General features: G+C 33.3%; 3 protein-coding genes across 8 annotated transcripts; all 3 read left to right on the top strand.

Annotated features, from left to right (window-relative positions):
- The first annotated feature begins 12,254 nt into the window (after nucleotides 1–12,254).
- Nucleotides 12,255–14,096, top strand: LOC131010143 (beta-amyrin 6-beta-monooxygenase-like). The gene is made up of 3 exons (XM_057937559.1): nucleotides 12,255–13,355; nucleotides 13,427–13,614; nucleotides 13,691–14,096. Exons 1-3 carry the CDS (start codon nucleotides 12,434–12,436, stop codon nucleotides 13,991–13,993), a joined length of 1,413 nt encoding a protein of 470 aa, XP_057793542.1. The 5' UTR covers nucleotides 12,255–12,433; the 3' UTR covers nucleotides 13,994–14,096.
- A 1,418-nt stretch (nucleotides 14,097–15,514) lies between these two features.
- On the top strand, nucleotides 15,515–19,626 carry LOC131010142 (brassinosteroid LRR receptor kinase BRL1-like). 6 transcript variants are annotated; one of them, XM_057937553.1, is made up of 11 exons: nucleotides 15,515–15,799; nucleotides 15,930–16,010; nucleotides 17,102–17,675; nucleotides 17,756–17,861; nucleotides 17,940–18,038; nucleotides 18,127–18,186; nucleotides 18,293–18,371; nucleotides 18,461–18,536; nucleotides 18,849–18,972; nucleotides 19,067–19,157; nucleotides 19,269–19,408. In XM_057937553.1, exons 3-10 carry the CDS (start codon nucleotides 17,488–17,490, stop codon nucleotides 19,154–19,156), a joined length of 822 nt encoding a protein of 273 aa, XP_057793536.1. In that variant the 5' UTR covers nucleotides 15,515–15,799; nucleotides 15,930–16,010; nucleotides 17,102–17,487; the 3' UTR covers nucleotide 19,157; nucleotides 19,269–19,408. The 6 variants fall into 6 exon arrangements, with proteins under 6 accessions (XP_057793536.1, XP_057793539.1, XP_057793541.1 ...); XM_057937554.1 differs by lacking the exons at nucleotides 15,515–15,799; nucleotides 15,930–16,010 and having other exon boundaries at nucleotides 17,296–17,424; nucleotides 17,495–17,675; XM_057937556.1 differs by lacking the exon at nucleotides 19,067–19,157 and having other exon boundaries at nucleotides 15,523–16,010; nucleotides 19,269–19,420.
- LOC131009720 (SNF1-related protein kinase regulatory subunit beta-2-like) lies at nucleotides 16,701–17,428 on the top strand. Its single transcript, XM_057937128.1, has 2 exons — nucleotides 16,701–16,706; nucleotides 17,102–17,428. Exons 1-2 carry the CDS (start codon nucleotides 16,701–16,703, stop codon nucleotides 17,426–17,428), a joined length of 333 nt encoding a protein of 110 aa, XP_057793111.1.
- Nucleotides 19,627–26,510: the final 6,884 nt, after the last annotated feature.

The raw sequence follows: 26,510 nt of genomic DNA, 5'->3' as shown, positions 1-26,510 counted from the left end.
CCAGAAGAGGATCCGGAGAAGAGCAAGTCTGCTAGCTCCCATGGATCGATAGTCTAGGGCAGTTGTATTTGCTTGTATGATGTATCTCGAACTCGTGGGTTGTAATATTCATCTATCTAGGAAGTTGTTACTACAGGAACGGTAACTACCTATGGACCGTTCTATAACTCCATATTATTCGAAGAGGCCTCTAGGAGGCAGAATCTTTAAGTACTTATATATAAATTCACGCCTTCAGTAAATTCGTGTGTTAAGTACTTATTATATTTCGTTGATTTAAAAGTTTTGCATACGATATAGCTAGTACAAGGAATTGAAGAAGCAATGAACGAGTGTTAGAATACATCTACCATGTACTAATAAATATATTATATTGACTTATCAGAATGCCACCAAAGAGAGGACGTCCAAGAGGTGGGAGAAGAATCCCACAAAATGATGAAAGAGGTCCAGAACCAGGGCCAGAACCAGAAATAGCTCCACAACCAATACGGCCAGAACGTAGAATAGAGGAATTGTTTTTACGTCAAAACCCACCTGTATTCAGCGGTACAGGAGATCCAGCTGAGGCTGAAACTTGGGTGCGTGCAATCGAACGCATCTTCAACTTTCTGCGCTGCACCGACCAGGAACGTTTAACCTGTGTATCTTTCCAACTGACGGGATCGGCTGACTTCTGGTGGGAAGCCAGAATGAAGACAATGACAGCTGATCAACTAGAAAACCTCACCTGGGAGCAGTTCAAGATTGGGATATATGATAAATATATACCCAAAAGTTACCGAAAGAAGAAAGAGATGGAATTCTATAACCTGAAACAGGGGAGGATGACGGTTACACAGTATGATAGGATGTTTTGCGACATGTCCAGATATGCCCCAGAACTAGTTGATACAGACGAGAAAATGGCTGAAAAATTTTGTGCCGGTCTGAGGCATGAAATCAGGATGGCTTTGGCTAGTCATGGAGGGTTGTCGTATACTGAATCCCTCAGTAGAGCTCTAGACATTGAGGCAGCAATGCCATGGGAAAGACCAGTGGCAACACCTATGCCACCACCCCCACAAGCCCAATCCCAGAACTACAAAGGGAAACGAAAATGGGAAGGCAATTACAATGGCCAAACTGAGAAGAAACCATGGCAGGGACAACCACCCCAGCAACAGGGCTTTGGAAGGCAAGTTGCTCCTAATCAGGCGGGGAACAACCAACAGAAAACTTCACCCTGCCCAAAGTGCAACAAAAACCATGGTGGAATCTGCAAGGCTGGCAGTGATAGTTGTTACATCTGTAACCAGAAGGGGCATTATGCAAATCGTTGCCCAAATAAGCAACACGGGATGAGCTTAAGGCCAAACCCACCATTCCAAGCCCCACATCTGAGAGCTATCCAAGCGCTACCCCAGCCACGTCATCTGCAATTGCCGCAGCCTCAACAATCACATCAACCACAGCTGCCACAACCACAGCCACGTCAGCAGCAACAAAAGATGCAACCGTATCACGCAAGAGCCTATGCTATCAAACAGAACCAGCCCGAGAAAAACCAGGGAAACCTGGCAGGTATGGGCATGCTACTCAACACACCTGTTGTACTTCTGTTTGATACGGGTGCTTCACATTCTTTCATTGCAAGTGCATGTGTGGACACCCTAGGACTCAAAATAGAAAGATCTAATCAGGACATGAGTATCTCTTCACCAATAGGAGGAACAATGACAGTAACGCATGTTTGCTCGAACTTAGAATTGAACATAGGATCACTAGAGGTCATAACAAACAACGTATATGTTATACCGATGTCGGACGTTGATATAATCCTAGGAATGGATTGGCTAGCTGAAAACTACGCTACAATCTTATGCAAGGAGCGGAAAATCTCTTTCAAATTTCCAGAAAAAAATGCTTGGGAATTTCACGGGACAAGAATGGGTAGGAGAATACCAATTATATCCACCCTACAAGCAAGAAAGATGATGAATAAGAAGGACTCTCAGGCATTCCTCGTGTACCTAAACGGGAAAGCTGAGACAAAAAGAGCAATTGAAGATGTGGATATCGTACGAGAATTCCGTGATGTGTTTCCAGAAGACTTGCCAGGATTGCCACCTAATAGGCAAGTGGAATTTACCATAGACTTAGAACCGGGAGCGGCGCCAGTATCAAAGGCACCGTATAGGATGGCTCCAAAAGAATTGGAGGAACTAAAAATTCAATTGCAGGAACTACTGGACCTAGGTTTCATCAGACCTAGTGTATCCCCATGGGGAGCACCAGTTTTGTTTGTCAAAAAGAAAGATGGCACCTTGAGAATGTGCATTGACTATAGAGAGCTGAACAAGCTAACACTCAAGAACAAATATCCTTTGCCAAGGATAGAGGATTTGTTTGACCAACTTAGGGGTGCGAGTGTATTTTCAAAAATCGACTTGAGATCTGGCTATCATCAACTGAAGGTCAGACAAGAAGATATACCCAAAACAGCTTTTCGAACAAGGTATGGCCACTACGAGTTCGTAGTTATGCCATTCGGGCTAACAAATGCACCAGCTGTATTCATGGATCTCATGAATAGGGTTTTTCACCCCTACTTGGACAAGTTCGTCTTAGTGTTCATAGATGACGTCCTCATCTACTCCAAAAATGAAGAAGAACATAAAGAGCATTTGAGGACCACTCTACAAACGCTAAGGAATGAACGACTCTACGCCAAATTCAGCAAATGCGAGTTTTGGCTGAGAGAAGTCACATTTCTAGGACACATCGTATCATCAGAAGGAATCAAGGTAGATCCTGCTAAAGTGGAAGCAGTACAAGAATGGAAGTCGCCAACAAATCCAAACGAGATCAGGAGTTTCTTAGGATTGGCTGGCTATTATCGAAGGTTTATTGAAGGATTTTCGAAAATAGCAAGGCCAATGACGCAACTGCTCAAGAAGGGGATCAAGTATACTTGGACGGACGAGTGTGAGGAGAGTTTCCAAAAACTCAAGAAGATGCTAACTACTGCGCCGGTTTTAGCAGTCCCCGAACCAGACAAAGAATATGTAATCTACACGGATGCGTCCAAAAATGGACTAGGTTGCGTGTTGATGCAAGATGGCAAGGTAATAGCATATGCATCACGACAACTTAGACCTCATGAGTTGAATTATCCGACTCATGATCTGGAACTAGCTGCAGTAGTACATGCATTAAAAATCTGGAGACATCACCTATATGGAGTTAGGTGTGAGATTTTTACTGATCACAAAAGTCTGAAGTACTTTTTCGAGCAAAAAGATCTAAACATGAGACAAAGGAGATGGCTCGAATTAGTAAAGGACTATGACTGTGGTATTAACTACCACCCAGGCAAGGCTAATGTAGTAGCCGACGCATTAAGCCGAAAAGTCTCGTCAAAATTAGGACATCTTCTCACGAGAGAAGTTGAGCTTATAAAAGAATTTGACAAGATGAAGATAGAAGTGATTAAACCACCTGGAACTATAGCAAGCGTTGTTGAGACAATACCTAGCTTAAGAAAAATGGTGCTAGAAGCACAAAGAAAGGATGAGAAGATGGAAAAATTACGGGAAAAGATAAGATTAGGAGATCTCAAAGATTTCCAAGAAGCACCAGACAATGCCATACTCTTTGAAGGAAGGATATGCATTCCTCAAGATGAAGAACTTAAGAATAAAATCTTGAGCGAAGCCCATGATACCCCTTATACTGCCCACCCGGGAAGTACTAAGATGTATCAAGATCTAAAAGAGAATTTCTGGTGGGAAGGAATGAAACGAGATGTAGCCTCGTTTGTTGAACGATGTCTTGCTTGCCAGCAAGTGAAAGCCTTACACCAAAGGCCTTACGGGGAACTACAACCCTTGGAGATACCAGAATGGAAATGGGATGATATAGCAATGGACTTCGTCACAGGATTGCCAAGATCCAAGCGAGGTAACACGGCTATATGGGTCATTGTGGACAGACTTACGAAGTGTGCGCACTTTATACCAATCCCAATCACCCATGGATCCGACAAGTTAGCTCAACTTTATGTTAGAGAAATTGTGCGTTTGCACGGAGTGCCAAAGTCAATTACATCGGACAGAGATTCCAAGTTCACATCCAGATTCTGGATCAGTTTACAAAAAGAACTGGGCACAAGATTGAATTTTAGTACAGCTTTTCACCCACAGACAGATGGTCAGTCTGAAAGAACGATTCAAACATTGGAGGATATGCTGAGGACAGTAGTGCTAGACCAGGGTGAAAACTGGGAGCACATTTTGCCACTCATCGAGTTTGCATATAATAATAGTCACCAAGCGACTATCGCTATGGCACCCTACGAAGCACTGTATGGGAGAAAGTGTAGATCGCCACTTTATTGGGATGAAGTGGGCGAGAGAAAAATCCTAGGGCCAGACACAATAGGTGAAATGATTGAAATCGTTCGCCAAATCCGACAGAGGATTAAGGAGGCCCAGGATAGACAAAAGTCATATGCTGATAAACGCCGAACTGACTTACAATTTGAGAATGGAGAAAAAGTCTTTCTGAAAGTTTCTCCATCAAAAGGGATCATTAGGTTCGGAGTTAAAGGGAAACTTAGACCCCGATTTATAGGACCCTATGAGATCCTAGAAAGAATAGGCCCAGTGGCTTACAGGCTGGCATTACCGCCAAGTCTAGGAAATGTCCATAATGTTTTCCACGTATCACAACTTAGGAAGTACGTTTTCGATCCAAAGCACGTGATACACCAAAATGAGATGATCCTTAATCCAGACCTGAGCTATGAAGAAAGACCCGAAGCGATTTTAGATAAAAAGGTGCAACAACTCCGAAATAAATCAATCACCTCAGTGAAAGTTCTTTGGAGGCACCATGGACAAGAAGAAGCTACGTGGGAGCTCGAAGACAAGATGAAAGAAAAATATCCAGAGTTGTTTAACGAAGGTATGCAAATTTCGGGACGAAATTTATTTTAAGGGGGGTAGTATGTGATGCCCCGCTCTTTTAAATACATATTAGATTAAATATGTGCATTAGTTATAAAATTCTTTTAATTATTTATGGTGATTATTTTGTTCAGATAATATTATTTCAGCAAAAGTCTGTATAAGAGATACAGAGCTGCGATTTAATATTCAGTCATGAATGAAACCAATAATTAAATTTATTGGTTTAACTATACGTTTGAGACTTTGTTTTACCAGTTTATTGATTTAATCAATATTATTAGAAAATTTAGATTTATAACCGATTTTATAAATCGTGTTATTTAAATCAAATTGCTAAAATTATAACTTGAGATCATATGCATAATAATTTTATTATTTCGCATTATATGAGTTAAGGTATTAAGTCGCGAATTAATTCCGACTTTCACGTATTAAATCTCAAGATTGAGGATTTAATTTATATAAATACGACGAGTATTTATTAAACGAGAATTGGAGAATTATTACAGGAACTAGGAGAAACTAGATCACGGCACTACACGTATGTCTCGATTTTTCATCCAACACATCAATTCCTACACTATTTCCTACACTATTCCCTACACTATTCCCTATACTATTCATCTTCCCCTCCAATACACCATTACTGCAGAAGGAGATTGTAAAGATTGCAGATTTCTTCCTGTAGTATATCTGAACTCCATCACACCCCAAAGTCTCCTGTAGGAGAAGAAAATCACGCCAATATCCACAATTTTCAAAAGCTTCAGCACGCCGAGAAAGAAATTTCACGGTAAGATCACAATTGTCAAAGGATGTAAATTTCAACGATCAAATCTTCAAAAGTTGCAACTCCAGGTACCAAAATTTCCACCATTTTGATTCTGTTGTCTGCAGAAACTCCTCTATAAATTGAGGAGAGTTCTGCAGAAGGAAGAAGTGCAGCGAGCAAGAGAGAGTTTGAGATTTGTTTTTTTTTTACTTGCAAGAGCTCAAGTGAGCTCCCTTCGCCGGGCCATTTCTTCGTCGACCGGCCACTAGGCTCTGAACCGAGAACGTGTACTCGTTCCTCCATCTTTAGGCTACCAAACCCAACAATCGAAAGGCCGAAACCTTCTCTATATTTTCCCGACCAAAGGCCACAATATCCTTCGGAGGCCAACGTCGAATTCCCGACTTAGCCACCGGCCAACTTACGGCCTTCGTTTCTCACTATCCTTACGACGAAAAAGGATCGAGAAACCACCGTTGTGTAGCCTGATCTATCTCGCACGAGGAAAACTAAGTCGTAGACCTTCGCGGCTAAACCCCATCGCGGAACGACGACCAGAAAAAAAAACCCCGGCGAACAACTTCCATTAGTGCTCACTTGGACAAGGGTAAGTTGACGCCCTTATTTCGATGCATTCCCGTTTCTATTATATTATGAGAAATTTCTGGGGTATAGATAGGAGTGTGGTAAATATTCGTACAAAGTTTCATATCATTTGAACTTCGTTTACTACCCTTTTAAAATTCGAGAAGTCTACTGCCCGTATCTGCTAAAACTGTCGTGAGGCAGATGATTAAGTTAATTATTTCAGTAACCATATGTTGATATTTAGCTCTCAAATTTTTATTCTATGAAGATATATGTGTTAGCTATCTACATATAAAATTTGAGCTCATTCAGGTAACGTTTGCTATTTTTCAAAAATCTGGACTTTCAGTTGGCAGAAACTGCCGAATCTGGTAGGCGATGGGAAAATCGCTATATCTCTTAAACTACTTGGAGTTTTTCAACATACTTTTTTTTTAATTAAACTAGACTCAAAGAGGTTTCTATTGATATAAAATTAGACTCCATACGAGTTCGGAGTAAAAGCAGTTTATTAGTTGAAGTTGAATATATACAGTTTTGTTGAGATGGAAATGATTCAAAATAATTCTTATTAAGGATTTTAAAGTTTTATTGTTGATAAAATATCACTTTTAGTTTATAAATGAGCTATTGAGATATATAAATATTCTGAGAAAGATTTCATGAGAACTTGTTGGTAAAATTATATTAGATGGAATAGTTGATAAATGAAATATTAAAGATTTATTAATTAAATGGTTAAAATATTAAAATTATTAGATCTTCTCGAAAATTTCTTTTTATAGTTAACTCCTTTTATTATTTTAAAATATTTTTACAAATGTTCCTAAAATCTCACAATGAAATTTTCATCAGGAATTAATGTTTAGAATTTATTAATGATTTATTAGTTCTTTTAATAGTAGCAATATATATATATTGATTGGCATTATTAAATGGGGAAAAGGAAAATATTTTATAGATTATTCTTTATTTATAATGGATAAATAAAGGAATAATATAAAATAGGCTTTCCTACATCCTCAAAGGTACATGAAGTATTTCGATAAAAGAAGAACGATTGTATATGAGTTAGATACAGTCGTTTAAGGAAATATGGGTAGTTAGAGAAATGAGTGAATAGTGATTCACTGCATTTGTTGTTATCTTTTCTATTATTCACTCGAACACATGTTTCGTGTTATCAAAGGTTCAAATAAACAAAAGCGCCTGAGTAACCTATCGCGCTAAGGAAAGAGAATCATTGTCTTAAGTAGCAAAACACTGCAATCAGGTAGGCATTACTTTCGTATATATCAAATGAGCTTAAAATGTTACATTCAAGCAAGTTATTTCATGACAAAATCTTTGAGTTGAAGTTATTTCAAGTATTGTCTTGCCATAAAATGTTTTAATTTCAGTATGATATCTATCTGATATGGCTTTGCCAGTTATCATGTAATCGAATTCGGGTCTTGAGCAGTTGATAGCTATCCTGCCTTGGCTAGTGTACACCAGTGACCGTGAGTCATCTAGCGGGTTGGCCGGTCAAGTGACCGTGAGAGGTGGCCACCTCTCCGGCATACAGATTCAGATATGATAGATTACAAAAGAACTTAGTCTGATCAGACGAACTTTAGAATCACAAATGAATTTAGTATGCTTAGGGCCTTTTTAAGTAAAAACCCTTGGTTATACTATTGAAATGGCATGACAATTTACATTTATTATGTATGTATATGATTTTCGGCATATGTCTACTGAGTACTTTGTACTCAGCCCTGCATGTATTTCTAAATGTGCAGGTTGAGCAGTGATGAGTGATGATGGGGTGTCGTGCGGAGCTTTGTCATATTTACTAAATAAACTCTTGGCGATACATGTCTTCATACATGTATCACGTTCTATTTCCGCTGCGAACACTCAGTTATGATGCATATTATCCTATTATGTTGGATTGTCAAATCAAGTTATTGTATAAACACTTAAATCGGATACTCTTGACCGATTACTCGCTCTTATCTATTTATGTGTGTTTTTTTTTCATATGATGTCTCAATCTTAGTTAAATTCCTTTATTATTATTTATCACCCCTTTTCTGTCCCCTCTCCTAATTTCCCTTCCCTAGTCACGGTTTCCCGGCTTACCTATCCTTAGTTAAGACCGGTCGTGACAGCCCACCAACTTCCATACACTTTCATGGTCTCTTTTCTAGTATGAAATTCATGGATTGTATACAATGCACACACTTTCCGCTGTAGAAAAAAGAAAAATATATATATATTTTTTAATTAGTCCAATGATCAATAAATTCTTACAATATACGTTCTTTCTGCTATTAATAGTAAAAGTGTGTAATTACGAAAAAGTATATAGCAGTTCAAAATACACTATTACACACTTTTTGAGTCTATTACACGATTTTGCAAAATCGTGTAAATAGAAAAAAAAAATGTGTAACAACTTTTGCAAAATCGTGTAAATAGAAAAAAAATGTGTAACAACGTATTTTACGTTATGACACACACTACAAAGATATTCTTATCAAAAATATTACTTCATTTGTCCCACTTGATTTGGCTTGCTTTCCTTTTTGGATTGTCCCATTTGATTTGGCATGTTTCATTTTTAGGTATATATTCAATTTTTAGTATCAAAATATTTGCTCACACATTTATACGCATTTACACTATAATCGTACTTTTTTAAATAACCGTATCAAAAAGAACTAGGTCAAGTGAGTCGGGACAAAAGGAATATTATTTCCATAATTTTATCTATAAGGCTAGAATTCCCTTCTACTATATGATTTTGCCTGAAACAGGACATTGCCTCAAAGAATAAATCACATATTGAATGTTATTCTTGTCACAAATACGAACACTATGTTTTCAAGTGCTACTCTAATGTGGAAGATGAATGTTATTCTTGATAGGAATATTATTTTCATAATTTTATCTATAAGACTATGTTTTCAAGTTCATTTGTGAATGTCACAAATACGAAAATTCCAGTCTTATCGATAAAACTATGTTAACAACCGAATATTGAATGTTATTCTTGTCACAAATACAAACACTATGTTTTCAAGTTCATTTGTGAATTTACTGTTTTAGTTCAGTTGTGAATTCACAACTAGGGTTTAGATTTAGGGTTTCAGTTCAGTTCAGTTGTGAATTTATTGTTTCAGTTCAGTTGTGAATTCACAATTATAATAATTCACAACTAGGGTTTAGGTTTAGGGTTTAGTGTTTCAGTTCAGTTCAGTTGTGAATTCACAATCGTAATAATTCACAACTAGGGTTTAGGTTTAAGGCTTAGGGTTTCAGTTCAGTTCAGTTGTGAATTTACTGATTAAGTTCATTTGTGAATTTACTGTTTCAGGTCAGTTGTGAATTCACAATCGTAATAATTCACAACTAGGGTTTAGGTTTAGGGTTTCAGTTCAGTTGTGAATTTACTGTTTCAATTCAGTTGTGAATTCACAATTTTAATAATTCACAACTAGGGTTTAGTGTTTCAGTTCAATTCAGTTGTGAATTCACATTAATTGTAATAATTCACAACTAGGGTTTAGGTTTAGGGTTTAGTGTTTCAGTTCAGTTCAGTTGTGAATTCACAATTGTACTAATTCATAACTAGGGTTTAGTGTTTCAGTTCAGTTCAGTTGTGAATTCACAATCGTAATAATTCACAACTAGGGTTTAGGTTTAGGGTTTCAGTTCAGTTCAGTTGTGAATTCAAAACCAAAAAAAATCTGGTTGTGGATTAAATTTTGATTGTGAATTCACAAACAAAAAATTCTGGTTGTGAATTCGATTGGTTGTGAATTGCGGGATTTTTTAAAGGGGTGGTGTAAAGTGGACATTTTTTTAATTTTTAATGTGAAGGGTATTTTGGTAACACTTGTCATTTTTTAATATTTTTATCTTAATGGACAATTTTTAATTTTACAATATGAAAGTGACAATTTTAAAAATCCACTCTTTTAATAATTACTATTTCTATTACAATTAATATCCACAAATAATTTAATAGCATTACATCACAATTAAAATTAGGTGCTAAATATTTATTAATAATAAATATAAATATTAATGTTAATTATGATATGTCACTTATAATTATAATTAAGAATTAAGAAAATATAATGAAGAATAATTATATTGCAAATGAAGGAGATTTGAGAAAAAAAAAAAATCAAATGGTGAAATTTTAGATTGCCATGTAGGAAAGAAAATATTTTTCTTTATATATAAGATATATCCACATTTCTCATGAAGAAATATTGTGATAATTTTATGCAAATTATCTCTTTATTCTCATAAATCAAAAATATTACTCCATTCATCTATGAAAATAGATTCTAATTTGTTATTTTCGTCTGTCCATGAAAACATGTCATAATCTATTTTTTTGTCAGTCATGGACCCACCACTACTTTTTAATTTGTGGGGCCATTTCTCTTATTAACTTTTTTTTTAAAACTCATATCTCTCTCTTAGGATCTATTTTCGTGGACAAAGAAAGTATAAATAAAACAAAAACACTGAAATTCATATTATATTAACATTAGTTGAATTATTTGTCATGGGCGCTTTGTTAATTGTAGGATGATGATGAGCGGTTGAAGAATCTATAACAACTTGTTCATGAGTTCATCAATTGAAACTCCCACACGGCTCAGCGTTGACTTAGACCAAATAATACAATTTTGAATTGATACTTTCTACGTTTCAATAATAAGAAAATGAGATAAGACACGCAAATTAAGAAAATATAGATAAAGTAATATAGAGATAAAATAAATAAGGGGAGAAACAGAGATAATAGTGAAAAATTAAGAGAGAGATAAAGGAAATGAAGAGAGATAGAGAGAGTAGTGAAAAAAATAAGAAAGAGATAAGCTAAATGAGGAGAAAAATAAGGAGAATAGATATAAAATAAATTTTTTTTTTAATTGAGACATCTATGATGTCAAAAAAAAAATTAAAATGTTATTAAATTTAGAATATTATTATTAGGACGGAGGAAGTATTTAATAATAAATTGATCCATATCGTTGGCTACAATTTTATTGGAGACTTGGAGTGGCTGTATAACTTTGCACATGATATCCCTTAAATCTATCTAGGATTTGCACTATTTTACATGGCCGGCCATTAAATATGATCATGAAAAGAAGCGTTAAATGTTGATATTTTTATTTCAACTTAATTCTAAAAAAACATTACTTAATTACCAAGGGAAAATATTACTCAACAGGCTAATACATGTAAGCCAAGTGATGATCTCTTTTATACATTTTTTTCGAAAATTCATTTTTTGATCCTCTGAACATATAGATTTTATTGCATTTGCACCCTCCAACTTTTATTATTGCTTCATCGAGACCTCCAACTTCCATTGACTTTCACGGTCTCTTTTCTAAACAACGGCTGCATTTCCTTACACTTGAGGTTCACTCTGCCAAACTTGTTGTCCTGCTCCTTTTTTTTTTTCATCTTTATTTTCATCAATTTTAATTTTGTGTGTTTAATTTAATTTAATTTAATTTTTATAATTAATAACTAAAATTTATTCCATCCATTTAAAATATATAATTGTTTTTTTATTTAGTTTTATTTTACTAATTAATAATTCTTGTATGATGCTTGATATATCTAAAGTTAGGGTATAATTTTTTTATTTTAAATTTTGTGAAATAAAAATGAAATATAATTCATTATATTATAATAAATTTTATTTTTATAAATAATACTCCATCCGTCCCTAATAACTTCTTATAATTTTTATGGGACGTTTCCCAAATAATTTTCTATCCATTTTGGTTATTCTTAGTTTTCAACCTTTCATCATTCTTAATATTAATTATAATACATTTTCACCACTTTTAATACTAATTATAACACTTTTTCTTCACTACCAATATATTTAGTAACTTAATTTTCCTTAAAAACTTGTATCGTCCCTTCCATCCTTCCCCTAAATAACTTCCTAGCACCTTGCTAGGAAGTTAATATTATTAATATAATAGTACGATTGTATTATGTAAGGAAGAAGCAGTAATTTATACTACTCATTTATCTCTCTTCACTTAACTTCTCTAGTAGCCGTAGCAACCAGAATCCAGAAACAAGCATGGAGAGCTTCATGCCATATCTTCTCTCTCTTCTACTTCTTCGCCTCTCTCTCTATCTCATCTCGTTTGTCCGAAAGAAGGGGAAAAACCTGCCTCCCGGCTGCAACAGTTGGCTGAGAGAAAATCTGAGTCTCAACCTAATAGGCAGCCGATTTTTTTTCCAACACAGGATGCAAAAATATTCTCCTGCTCAGGTATTCAAAACCTCCATCTTCGGAGTGGAGGCGGCGGTATTCTGCGGCGCCCAGGGCAACAAATTCCTCTTCACCAACGAGACCAAGCTGGTATCCGCGTGGCGTACTCCGTCATTGCGGAAGGCGCTGCTGCCGGCGTTCGTCGCGAACAACAAGAAGAACCCGGTAGCCATATTCCGCAGCTACGACCTGGCCAAGCCGGACGCCTTGAGGCAATACATTCCGGTTATGGACGCGGTTGTGCGTCGGCTACTGCCGGAGAGGCCTAACTCAGTGGTGAAGATGCTTCCCTTGTCCAACAAGTACTCATTTGAGCTAGCGTTTAAGCTATTTACGGATGCGGCGGTGCCGGAGGTCCTAGAAAAGTTGATAGAGCCCTTTGGTCTGTTGGTCAACGGGATGCTAGCCCTGCCTATAAACTTGCCGGGGACGACCTTCAGCCGTGCTGTTAAAGCGGGCCAAGTGGCGCGCGCTGAGGTGATGAGGATGGTGAAGGAGAGGAGAAAGGAGATGAGGGAGACGGGCGAGAGCGAAGGCGATGGCGAGGGGCGAGACATGCTTTCCAAGATGCTGCTTTTGAGTGATGAAGATGAGGAATACGATGCAATGGTTGCTAACTTCGTTGTTGGTCTTGTTGTGGTTAGCTACGATTCAACGGCATCTGCAATCACCGCTGTCGTCCATTTTCTTGCTGAGCTTCCACACATTTACCAACAGGTTCTCAGAGGTAATGAATCCCACCATTTCTCACCCTCTCTACATTCACATTTATATAACGATTCCTCTGTTTTGTTCCAGAGCAAATGGAGATTGCGAAATCCAAAGGCCCCGATGAGCCACTGACGTGGGAGGATATGGAGAAGATGAAGTACTCATGGAACGTTGCGCGTGAATCACTGAGGCTATTACCGCCTGCCGTAGGAGGATTCAAGGAAGCCACAACTGACTTCACATATGCTGGTTACACCATTCCCAAAGGATATAAGGTGCATAATTAATCAATATCTATCTATTTACACATTGTATCATTATTAATTTTTCTCATTTCACTATCACTTGCAGACGTATTGGACACCTCATTCATCCCACATGAATCCTGAGTACTTCCCGGAGCCGGAGAAGTTTGATCCGTCGCGATTTGAGGGTAGTGGACCGCCACCTTACACGTTCGTTCCCTTCGGAGGAGGACCAAGAATGTGCGCTGGAAAAGACTATGCTAGGGTTGCAATCTTGGTGTTCATGCATAATCTGGTGACCAGATTCAGACTTGAAAAGGTCATCCCCGATGAGAAGATGGTGTTCCATGCTACTAGGGCAGTGCCGGCCCATGGTCTTCCGATTCACCTACACCCTCATTCAAATTAAATCACCTACTCACTTTTCTGTTACCACTTGTCGTCTCAATAAGTTAACAGATTTTCCATGTTCAACTATAAACTTGATCCATGAATTTTAGTTTTATTTATTATTTCTACATGTATTACCTACAAAAATACATGAATCTACTTAATCGTGTATTATGTTTCTAAGTCATTAAATTCATGCATGGAACCTATTTAACTAAAACTCTCCATACACTAATATAAATAATCCATGTAATGGTGAAATGGAGATCAACTCCATCATTTGCAATTTAAGAAATATATTTTTATTCTCGACTTCCTCTTCTATCCCCTTTAAGAAAACCTCTGTTTTCACCAAACTAAAAAAATGCATTGCACTTTCCATCAATCTGATTTTTTCAATAATAATAATAATAATAATAATAATAATAATAACTCCAAATAAAGAAGAATACATGGAAAGAACTTCTAGCTAATAAAGCTCAAATATTGTGCTTTAGCTCTATGGTTTGAAGCCCAAATTTTGCTTTTCAATAACTCCAAAATCCTATTTCGTCCAAATTGAAATAAGCCCACAAAATTGTTGCTGAAGAAGAATACATGGAAAGAACTTCAAGTCTTCAACGTTTGAAAACCAACAATATCTAGTCGGCGGCAGCAGGCAAGAAGCATTTTTTTTGGTTAATAAATATACGCAGCCACGTTATAATTAGTCATTAATTAATTAAATAAAATGATTTATTCATGTAATTTGTTTTTTAAATAAATAATTATTATTTTATCGTATTATCCACATTATATCTATTTTTGCTTTATTCTTTTGTAATTTTTTTTTATCTTTGTTTTAGTTTACTCAATAATTACATTGAGTAAAATAAAATATTTTTGCTTTCCTTTATTTTTATTTTTATGTTCGTATAATAAATTCGGGATGTTAAGATACTTGCTTTCCTTATTAATATTATCTGTTGAAATTTTCTTCAAAAAAAAAAATATATATCTGTTGAAATTCTATGTGCATTCTATGCCTAAATTAATTTAATTATCACCTAAATTCATTCATAATGTTTCTCCACCTAAAATCAGTAATTCAGTATCATAAAAAAATATCTTTCACCAAAATGTTCGGATATAAAATCTACACGTCACATATAATCTGAAGCTACAGACCATATTGACATTGAAAGATTGCAATTTGCAGGGAACGTCTTCCTCGAGCATGAATGCATGATATATACATTGATACATCGTGTTTTTATTATTATTATTATTAATATTATTGAAAAATATTATCCGAGGTTTTCAATATGATTGATGGAAATGCATTGCACTTTCCATCAATCTGATTTTTTCACCACTGACCCACCCCACCCCATCCCAACCCCATCCACTACAAAAAATGGTGTGAACAGTGGCAGAAATTAACGACGGAGGTATTCCGTCGAGAAAATAGCGGCGTTCTCGACGGAATCTAAGCACCGTCATAAATCCCTCACAAATCCGTCGAGAAATTTTAATTTTTTAAAATATTATTTTTATTTTTTATTTGCCCGTCGTTAATCTGTCGACAATTATTAAATTTAATTAAAAAATTTAATGACCCGTCGAGAATCCGTCCACATATATAAATAAAAAATAATTAGTTTTATTATTTCGGAGAGCCGTCGAGAATCCGTCGAGAAATTAAGATTTTTGATATTAGATCCTCTTCCCCAAAATCAGTTGCTCTAAATATCACTTCCCTACCCCCGCGCTAGCTGCTCCGCCCCCTGCCCCGTCTGCTGCCTCTCCTCGCCGCCGCGCCGCCGAAGTCGCTCTACACGAGCAGGTTCTCCGCTGCTCCGTTTCGTTTATCTGAATCAGTTGCCCCGTTCCGTTTCTATGAATCAGTTGCCCTAAATCAGTTCTCTGATTATTTTAATTGACGTCGGCCCCTGCTCCGTTCGCCGCGCCGTCAGCCGGAGTCCCCTGCTGCAGTCTGCCGCCGCTTCTCTCCCCTGCCGGATCTCCTCTCTCTCTCTCTCTCTCAAATTTGAAAGGTACATTCAAAGTTAATTTGCTAATTTTGTTGAATTCTCTGCTAAATTGGATTTCTAAAAATAATTAATGCACACTTTATTGTTTCTCATCTATCATCCGTTGGCATCTCTTGTTTCTGGTTTCGTGTTGAATTTTGTATTCCTGAAGGGTTGGTTGCAATTACAAAGACACTGTCAACTTTTCGTTTTCATCCATGAGTTTTTAGGTTTTCTAGTAAAAAATGATTTTATATCTAAGTAATCATCGTAATCCATGTGACTTGTTTCTACGGATATTTGATTTGTGTTGACTTGCAAAAGCGGAAAAGTTAATGAATGAAATTACTAAAACTAAAAGGTTAGGTTTAAATTGTAAATGAGCCACATTTTATATATTGTACCCTTTCTTGGACCATCGATGGTCTTTTCATAGCATTAACTTTTGATGATACCATATTGCTGATAGTTTTCAAATGTCGGTTTCCTTGCCACTTGGTTTTGCATTTGGCTTTTCAGTTGCTAGGGGGACAAACCATTGAAAGCATATGATACCAGCAGTATATATCGTTTTCATGCCCTTGTTCTTTTTCAGTTCAGGACTAGCATCTAGATCCAGAGTTCCATGTAGTCATTTTCTTTAACATGATTTAGGTTAAGGAAATTGATGGATCAGAGCTCTGTACTATTAGCATAGTAGTTCTGGGGTCACGTATGAAGGTTATAAATTATAATTTGATGGGCGCAGTGATATTGACATTTTGTTGGATCTTTGTCCTGGGAATGAATGTGTAAAACCACAACATTGTCATGATTATGAGTAAATTATATCTATTGACTCAGTGTATGCAGGTTAAGATCTAGTTTCTTATAAGTAAGAATATATGATCTGATGCCCAAATGCTTTTCAACTGTGAGAGGGTTTAGTCATAGAACAATTAGTTGATTATGACTATTAAATTGTTGGATTGTCATTACAGTTTGTTGCTGCTGTTATCTGCACATAGAAACTTGAAAAATATTGAAGAATCAATATGTTATGGATTGAACTTGAGAGGTTTGCTTGGCTGCAACGCTTATTGACATGACTGTTCTTCTTCTAACACGTGCTGCAGGATTATGTTCCAGAAGACATAGATAGCATTTCTGGTTTTGAACCGCCTCAATCACCCGACTCTAGCTACAACAACACTCAACTCGGTCAAGAGGATTTTGGGAAGGAGCCACCCATGGTTCCACCGCATCTCAATTTGACATTACTGAATGCACCATCACCCCAGATGGAGATTCTGCCTCCTTACTCAAGACCGCAGCATGTAGTGCTAAACCATCTTTACATGCACAGAGATAGGAGCCGCCCGTCTGTCGTGGCACTTGGTTCTACCAATCGCTTCCTTTCCAAATACGTGACGGTGGTGCTTTACAAGTCCATACAGAGGTAAAGATTGTGCTATGACTTTAGCCTTGATTTCTCAGTGTACTTGATAACAATCAGAGATACATGTCAGGTAAATTGCTTATGTTGGTCTCTGACATTTCATACTCTGTGAGCTTGGACCAAGGCCAAGGTTATGAATGGGGCACTCGAAATGGACTCTCAAGTTTGTTTGCACAAAAGAAGAATGCCCTGAATCCATGGTTTTGGAAAATGATTAGGGAAATCATTAAGTTCAGAGACGACGCCTCTCTGTAAGTAGTATCATAATTAAGAAAACTCAGCCCTCTTTTGATTGTAATAATTGCATTTATTAGTTCTCCACTAATTGCAGTTATGTTGAAGAGCTCGATAACAATCCAGATATTGACCGGAATGAAACACTGGTGACCTTCGTCCAATCCCGTGGTTACTCTGAGTTATTTCAGAAAGCTTTTCTTGTAAGACTATTCAAAAATCATACTTTATGTCCATGTCATGCAAGCAAAAATCTTACTTTGAAATTTGTTTCTTTCCAGATTCCAATTTGTGCTTCTATTTGGTCATGGTCTTCGGCAGTGATGACCTTCTCTGCCTATTTAACACTTTCGATCTTGCGTAATCACGACATTCTGGAGGTAGACGTTTACATTTGTTAGTAAATTAATGTGGCATCGTTACCATATCTTTCTTTTTAAATGTTTAGAATGATTTTCTTTTTTCCAGCTTCTTGGCCTCACTAAACGGTTTACACCGAAATGGCTTTCACAAAGTTATGTCAATGGGGTAGGTTGTGAGTTTCTCTTTAATCTACAAATGTCATTTGAGGAACAAGCTAGGCATGATTCAGACATATTAAATGTAAATAGACTCTTATAAGATTTTACTGCAGATCAAGAAAGAGCTGGAAAGTAGAGGATGTCAAGTGAAAACTGATTCTGAAATATGTTCAGTTTTTACCAATGACATGGGTAAGTATACATCAAAGTACTACTCCTCACTTGCTTTCCTCACTTGGAAGAAGCATATGATGGGTGCATAATTGCTGCACATGCTCCAGATGCTCTAAAGATCCTAGGAAAGCAGGCGACATATGATGAATTAAGAATACTTGGTGCTTTTCAATATGCCTACAGGTTTCCTTTATCTTCTTCATGTCAACATCCGTTTTTATCTTCTTTTTTTTCTATGCTACACCAACTACTGTTGCATTAAGCGATAACGATCATATCTAGAAAGTTGAATCTTCATAAAGACATTGATATATGAACTTTTGTATTACATACCAATATGACTCTTTATCTTTTGGAACTTTTCCTTAGATGATATTGAAAGCATAAATTCTTTTGTTTTCTGTACACGACTTAATTTCACTTTTCCTGTATTTAGGGAAGATGCTAATTTTTTGAAGTCATGAATCCTTTTTTATTATTGAACTCTCACGACAGTGATATTTTCCTTCATCATGACGACAATCTAATGCCAAAAATCCTAGGGGCATGGGGCTCAAGGAATTTTCTTGGAACTACCAATGACAAAGCCTGTATAACATATTGGCTCAACAGCGTTCAGGTTTTGCAATTTAATTTAAATACTCTATCAACTAAAATTCTTTGAACTGTGGTAACTAAATCAGTTTCTTGTTATGTTTTTAATGGATGTACAGAAAATAAAAGAACATGGCGTTTCATATCTCGCTATTGGAATGAGATTTAATGTGATTGGTCATGATATCAGATTATCTTCTTTAATATGATGTAATGGATTGGTCATGTAAATCAAGACTTTTGAGATTTTTAAAGGATCCTATGTAGGATTGCTGTTTGAAACTTGATGTGTTGAAGAATTGTTTATTATTTTTGATACAGGGGAACCGACTCTAGATTGGACGACGAGGAAGAAGATTGCAGTGGGAGCTGCAAGGGGGCTGCTGTATCTCCATGAGCACTGTGATCCCAAGATAATCCACAGGAATGTGAAGGCTGCAAACGTGCTGCTAGATGAGCACTATGAGGCCGTTGTGGGTGATTTCGGGCTTGCAAAGCTGCTGGATCATGGCGAATCCCATGTGACCACAGCAGTTATGTTGTTTGAATTTATGTTGTGTTGAGTTTGGATTTATGTAGTTACTATGGAGTTAGGATTTATGATACTTGATATTTAACTTAATTTAAATTTGTAGGTATATTGAATTTGGATGTTTATTACATTAACTATGTTTGAATTTGGATCTTTATTATAAGTATATTTGAATTTGAATATTTTAGATTGATTTTTACAGGATATTAAATTTTCAAAAAAAAAAATAATAATAATAATAATAATTGTCGACGGAAATGAAAAATTATCAAATTCTCGACGGATTATCGACGGAATCCACTTTCAGGGTGAAAAACAAATTCTCGACGAAAATTTCCGTCGAGAAATTAACGACGAAATTTTCCGTCGATAATCCGTCATAAATCTGTGAAATTCGGCAGAATTTTCCCACGCACTAACGACAGTAAATAAATATTTTCTCGACGGAAATTTCCGTCGTTAATTTCTCGACGGGAATTTCTGTCGAGAATTATTTCCCTACTATTAATTTAGTGACTCTCGTTTTCCGTCGGCAATCCGTCGAGAAAAAAATTAATGACGACATTTTTAATTTTGCCGACGGAAATTTTCGTCGAGAAATGCGATTTTTTTTGTAGTGATCCCCGAGGTCAATTTAAAAAAAATAAAATAAAATAAATATTAAAAAAATTATAAAAAATTGAAAAAAAAATGATTTTTTTTTTGGGGGAGGGTAGAGCGGGTGGCGAAGAAAAAGAAATTAAAAAAGAAATTTGATCTTGGGGGGAAAGGGGTGGGCAGTGCAGGATGGGGGTTGTGGGGGTGGAGTTACAACATAATTAGTTTTGGGCTTTATGGTTCGGGTACGTCCGGATCCAATAACTAACGAATAGTTTTAAATTCAGAATCAGAACAATTTTCATGGTTTCGATCCAGGTAAAATCCATCCATTAACATCCTGAACTCCAATCACCAAACTAAATTATGAAAATTGGTCCCTTAGGATGAAGGCGATACTTGAATCCCAAAGATTATGGGATATTGTCAAGATGGTTTTGTAAAGCCTCCAAATGTGGAAGCTCTTTCACAAAACCAAAAGGATCATTTGGAGAAAGAAAGAAATTAAACGAGATTAGTTTGCCCTCAAGATTATGCATCAAGAATTAAACATAAAAATGTTCGAGATGATAGACAACTAGACAACGTTGAAGAAAGCATACGAGGACCTTCACAACTCTTTTGTAGGAGTGGATAAGGTAAATAAGGTTTGACTTCAAACTCTGAGACCACGGTGAGTTTGAATCGATCTCGATGAAGAAAATGAGTCAATCTTCAATCATTTCACAAGACTCTTAGTCATGTATAGTAGGGCTGTGCATTCGGTTATATGGTTCGGTTTTTGATAAAATCAAACCAAACCATATTTTTGTTCGGTTTGAAAAAAAAATTGAACCGAATCGAATTAACCAAATTAACCGAAATTTTTATAATTAAAACAAGAGTAGTGATTTTCGGACACTGCATGAAAAACCGGTTTTTTTAAGGTTTTTGATTGAGCCGGTTTTTGGCTAATTTATGGTTTTACTAAAATATCATTTCCTTAAATTTCTCAACTACTTTTAATCTTTTCCTAAATATATTTTATTTACATTTTTATTTTCTGTAAATTTCGTTTTATTTTGCCATTTTTTTTCGAAAAATATTTTTTATTTTAAATTGTTTTTTATTTTTTTTTATCGTTTTTTTATTTTCTTTTAAAATATTCTTTCCTTAAATTTCTCAACAACTTTTAATCTTTTCCTAAATATATTTTATTTACATTTTTTATTTTACCTAAATTTCATTTTTTTTTGCCATTTGTTTTTCGAAAAATATATTTTATTTTTAAATTGTTTTTTTTTATTTTTTTATCGTTTTATTATTTTTCTTTTTAAATATTATTTCCTTAAATTTCTCAACTACTTTTAAAATTTATATTTTTATCGAAATTAATATTTTAGTTGTTTTAAGAGTAAATTTTTATTTTTTTCCAAAATTATGTTTTATTAATTTGTTTCCAGATTTATTATTATTATTTATTTTTCGAAATTAAATATTGTTTTCAAAATTTATTTTTTTCCGAAATTAATATTTTAGTTGTTTTAAGAGTAAATTATTTTTTTCCCAAAATTATGTTTTATTAATTTGTTTCCAGATATTTTTATTATTCTTATTTATTTTTCGAAAAAAAAAATTTTGGAAATTTATTTTTTTCCGAAATTAATATTTTAGTTGTTTTAAGAGTAAATTTTTTTTCCCAAAATTATGTTTTATTAATTTTTTCCAAATATTTAGGGATTCTCTTAAAAATAATCATAGATTTGTTTCCAGATATTTTTATTATTATTAATATTTATTTTTCGAAATTACATTTTTTTTTGAAATTAATATTTTAGTTGTGTTAAGAGTAAATTGTTTTTTTTTTCCAAAATTATGTTTTATTAATTTGTTTCCACATATTTAGATATTATACTAAAATAATCCTAGATTTTCATTCTCCAAAGATTAATCCTATATTTGATTCCAGTAATTTAGATATTCTCCTAAAATAATCCTAGATTTATTTCTACATATAATTTATTTTGTGAATGTTATGTTAATTTTTTATTTTTACTAATTTAGAGATTCCTTTCAAAATAACATATTGAAGATGATTTAAAAAAAAAACGAAATACAATAACAAAAAAATAAAATTGGAAGAAGTTTTTTTTTTTTTTTAAAAAAAACCGAAATAAAAGCAAAAGTTGCGAAATTTATGTTAATTATTTTTATTATTACTAATTTTAAAGACTCCCTTCAAAATAATCCTATATTTGTTTTCATTTATATATTGTTTTTTTTTTAAAAAAGAACATCTGGAAGATTATTTTTTTTAAAAACGAAATATAATAAAAAAAGAACATTTGGAAGAAGATTTTTTTTATAAAAAACCGAAATAAAAAGAAAAAGGTGTGTTTGCGGGATTTTAACCTGAGGCCTCAATAATATGTGAGTAATACTTTGCCACCTTGTCCGGTAGTGACAAACGCATTAGTTATGCGTTAGAAATAAATTAAAATGAATCATACTATGGGGCATCGATTGAAAAATTAAATAATATATACTTAGATTAAATATATTATAATAATTGGAATAATGCGAATAAAGTTTACTTAATTAATTGAAATAAATTAATGAACTTGAAAAAAAGAAATTGTGAATACGTTGGGATATTGGTCGGAAAAGTATATAACATATCATTGAAGATAATGCATTGTAATATTGTATTGATGTCGATTTGATAATAAGATAATGAACTACTATAGTGTAAATAATGATGTCGAAATAATTATACTAAATGAAATAATGTTGAACTAATTGATTGAATGAAATTAGTGAAGTCAATAACTATATGACATATATATGAAGACAATGTATTATATTTTAGTATTAAACGCGATATAATTATAAGAAATAATTATACTCAACGTTCATCAATTTGAATTTATTAATTCAAATAAATTAGTGAAGTTGATAAAAATAAAAAATAAAACAATTAATCATACGATGAGATTTTGATCGGAAAAGTATGTAACATATACTTTATTTGATTATATTATAATAAAGTATTGTAATAGATATCACAATAACTAAATAAATCACTATTGTGTGATTAATGAAGTCGAAATAAGTGTATTCAATGAAATAAAGTTGAATTATTTAGTGAATTTGAAAAAAAACAATGAAATAAATTGAATTGTATAACATATATATGTAATGAAGGAAATTTTATTAAAAATGAAAGAATATATATGTTGGCCAATTAAATGAAGACATATATAATATTAAATATATTATAAATGAAGGAATACGTATGTGGGCAATATAAATGATGAAAATTATAAAATTAAATATTATATAAATGAAGGAATATTTATATTGTATAAACAATTGAAGTTGTTTTGCCAAAAATAAAATTGCCTATAATATATTATATTTAAAGTAATGTATATTTTGTCAAAACAATTGAATATGTTTTAGCCTAAAAAACATAAAATTGCATAAAATATATTATAAATGAATAAATATATTACTCAATGGAATTTTTTTTGATCGGGCAAAGTCATGTTAGATGTAGTGATTAGTTCCCCATCCACTCCAAGAACCACCTTATCTCTCCATTCACCAAAATCCACCTTATATCTCCAATCTCCAATTCGCTCCCAAGAGGGATCGAACCCGGGTCACTTCACTTAAGGGAGGACCCGGTGGCCAGTGGGCTAAGCCCCCTGGTTTACTCAATGGAATTATGTTGTGTAATTAAAAATCTTACTTAAACAAAATGAATCATACGATAAGACATCGCTCGGGAAACTATATAACATATGCTTGAAGAAAATGTATCATAATATAGTATTGATGTCAATTTGATAATAAGAAAATGAACTAGTATAGTTTAAATAATGATGTCGAAATAATTATACTCAATGAAATAAAGTTGAACTAATTGATTAAACTAAATTAGTTACATTTTAAAAAATAAAATGAATCGTATGATGGGAAATAGATCGAAAAAATAAATAACATATACTTTATTAAAGGTGATGTAATAATAAGAAAATGAACTACTACTGTGTGAGTGACGATAAGAAAATTAAAATAAATGAATCAAACCAATGGATTTTGTTTGGAAAACTATGTACCATATACTTTGTGAAGTCGGAAAAATTATACTCAATGAAATAAAGTTAATAAATTATTTGAAATTAATTAGTGAATTTGGAAATAAAATTAACATATAAAACTATTTAACATATACTTGAGGGAAATACAATGCTTTATTGAAAACAATTAAACGTGATATGTCAATAAGACAATGAACTGCTATACTATAGTTTAACGAAGTCGATATAACTATTTGTTATAAAATTATGAGTTATTAATTAATTTAAGTTAAATTTGTGAATATAATATATAAATAAATGAAATAAAGTGAAATGATTCATACAATTGGATTTCGACCGCGACACTATTTAACATATTTTTGGATGAGAAAGAATGCATTATACGATGGCATTTTGCAATGTATTGAAATTAATTATTGAATTTGGAAAAAATAAAAAAATTTATACGATTGGATTTCGCTTGCAAGACCATTTAACATATACTCACTCCGTCCCACGAATCTTGACACGTTTTTCTTTTTGGGTTGTCTCACGAATCTTGACACGTTTCCTTTTATTTTATCAATTTTATACTTTATTAATTACACACTTAAAACACTAATCAATGATATAGTTAAATTATATTAACAACTAATATTTTTATAATCAACATAAGAATTAAATTGAATGTATGAAAAAGCTAAAATGAGCTAAAATAAACATAAGTACACGACATTAGAAGGTAAGTTAATTTCCAACCATGACTTATTGCGGCTGCCACCGCGCCGGGCAAGGTGGCAAAGTATCATATACATTAGACGAAGGTTAGAGGTTTGATTCCCCCTTGTCCCTTAGAGGGGGCGATTTTTTTTATGGCAACAAATCGCTAATTTTTTTAAAAAAAATTCGAACAGACATTTTCACAAACACATGGTGTGAAATATATATGATTATTTTTAAGAGAATCCCTAAATATCTGGAAACAAATTAATAAAACATAATTTTGGAAAAAAAATAATTTACTCTTAAAACAACTAAAATACTAAATTCCCAAAAAAACAAATTTTGAAAAAAATATTTAATTTCGAAAAATAAATAATAATAATAATAATAAAAAAATCTGGAAACAAATTAATAAAACATAATTTTGGAAAAAAATAAAAATTTATTCTTAAAACAACTAAAATATTAATTTCGAAAAAAATATAAATTTTAAAAGTAGTTGAGAAATTTAAGGAAATAATGTTTTAAAAGAAAAATAATAAAACGATAAAAAAAACAATTTAAAAATAAAATATATTTTTCGGAAAAAAAATGGCAAAAAAACCCGAAATTTAGGTAAAATAAAAATGTAAATAAAATATATTTAGGAAAAGATTAAAAGTAGTTGAGAAATTTAAGGAAAGAATATTTTAAAAGAAAAATAAAAAAACGATAAAAAAAATAAAAAAACAATTTTAAAATAAAAAAAATTTCAAAAAAAAATGGCAAAAAAAAAACGAAATTTAGATAAAATAAAAATGTAAATAAAATATATTTAGGAAAAGATTAAAAGTAGTTGAGAATTTAAGGGAAGAATATTTTAAAAGAAAAAAAAAACAATTTAAAAATAAAAAAAAATAAAAGAAAAGTGGTAAAAAAAAAAACGAAATTTACAGAAAATAAAAATGTAAATAAAATATATTTAGGAAAAGATTAAAAGTAGTTGAGAAATTTAAGGAAAGGATATTTTAGTAAAATCATAAATTAGCAAAAAACCGGCTCAATCAAAAAACCTTAAAAAACCGGTTTTTCATGCAGTGTCCGGGCACTGCAGTGTCCGAAAATCTTTATTGTTAAAACAAACCGAACCGAAAAACCAAATTAATCCGAAAAAAACTGAAAATTCTGAAAAAACCGAAAAAAAAACAATTAAAATTTAAAAAATAGTAGAAGTTAGATATTACAAAATTATAAATAAAATATTATATTATATTATATATATATATCATAAATATATTATTCTACTCAAGGAACAAATCAAAATCCAATTGAATTAATTATTTTAGATTAATATTTCATTATTCACACCGAATTAGAAATTTAGCTACTCGTGCTATTGAAATAAAACACAATAAAACCGAACAAAAAAAAACATAACTAATAATCTATAAATTGAAATAAATAAAATTGTTAATTTTCAAAAATTCGGCATAAATAGGACAAATTGAGCTCGAAAAATCAATTTGTCCTGCAATTGCAAGCCCGAAAAATTTTGTCCTACATTTGCAAAATAACCAAAATTACGGGCCTAAAAATATGTCAAATTAAAGCTTTTATCGTGATCTTTAATTTGATATGCATATTACATACTATTTTATAATTAGTCAA

This window comes from Salvia miltiorrhiza, chromosome 2, assembly GCF_028751815.1.
Source record: "Salvia miltiorrhiza cultivar Shanhuang (shh) chromosome 2, IMPLAD_Smil_shh, whole genome shotgun sequence".
Classification (NCBI taxonomy): Eukaryota; Viridiplantae; Streptophyta; class Magnoliopsida; order Lamiales; family Lamiaceae; genus Salvia; species Salvia miltiorrhiza.
The sequence above is the reverse complement of the archived record's forward strand: the minus strand, read 5'-3'. Positions and strand labels throughout refer to the sequence as shown.

Coding starts and splice junctions, on each gene's coding strand:
- LOC131010143 (XM_057937559.1), top strand. CDS start 12,434: ATGGAGAGCTTCATGCCATATCTTCTCTCTCTTCTACTTCTTCGCCTC. Junction 13,356..13,426: donor TTACCAACAGGTTCTCAGAG/GTAATGAATCCC, acceptor GTTTTGTTCCAG/AGCAAATGGAGATTGCGAAA. Junction 13,615..13,690: donor CCATTCCCAAAGGATATAAG/GTGCATAATTAA, acceptor TATCACTTGCAG/ACGTATTGGACACCTCATTC.
- LOC131010142 (XM_057937553.1), top strand. CDS start 17,488: ATGTCAGGTAAATTGCTTATGTTGGTCTCTGACATTTCATACTCTGTG. Junction 18,537..18,848: donor GCTTTTCAATATGCCTACAG/GTTTCCTTTATC, acceptor CTCTCACGACAG/TGATATTTTCCTTCATCATG. Junction 18,973..19,066: donor ATTGGCTCAACAGCGTTCAG/GTTTTGCAATTT, acceptor ATGGATGTACAG/AAAATAAAAGAACATGGCGT.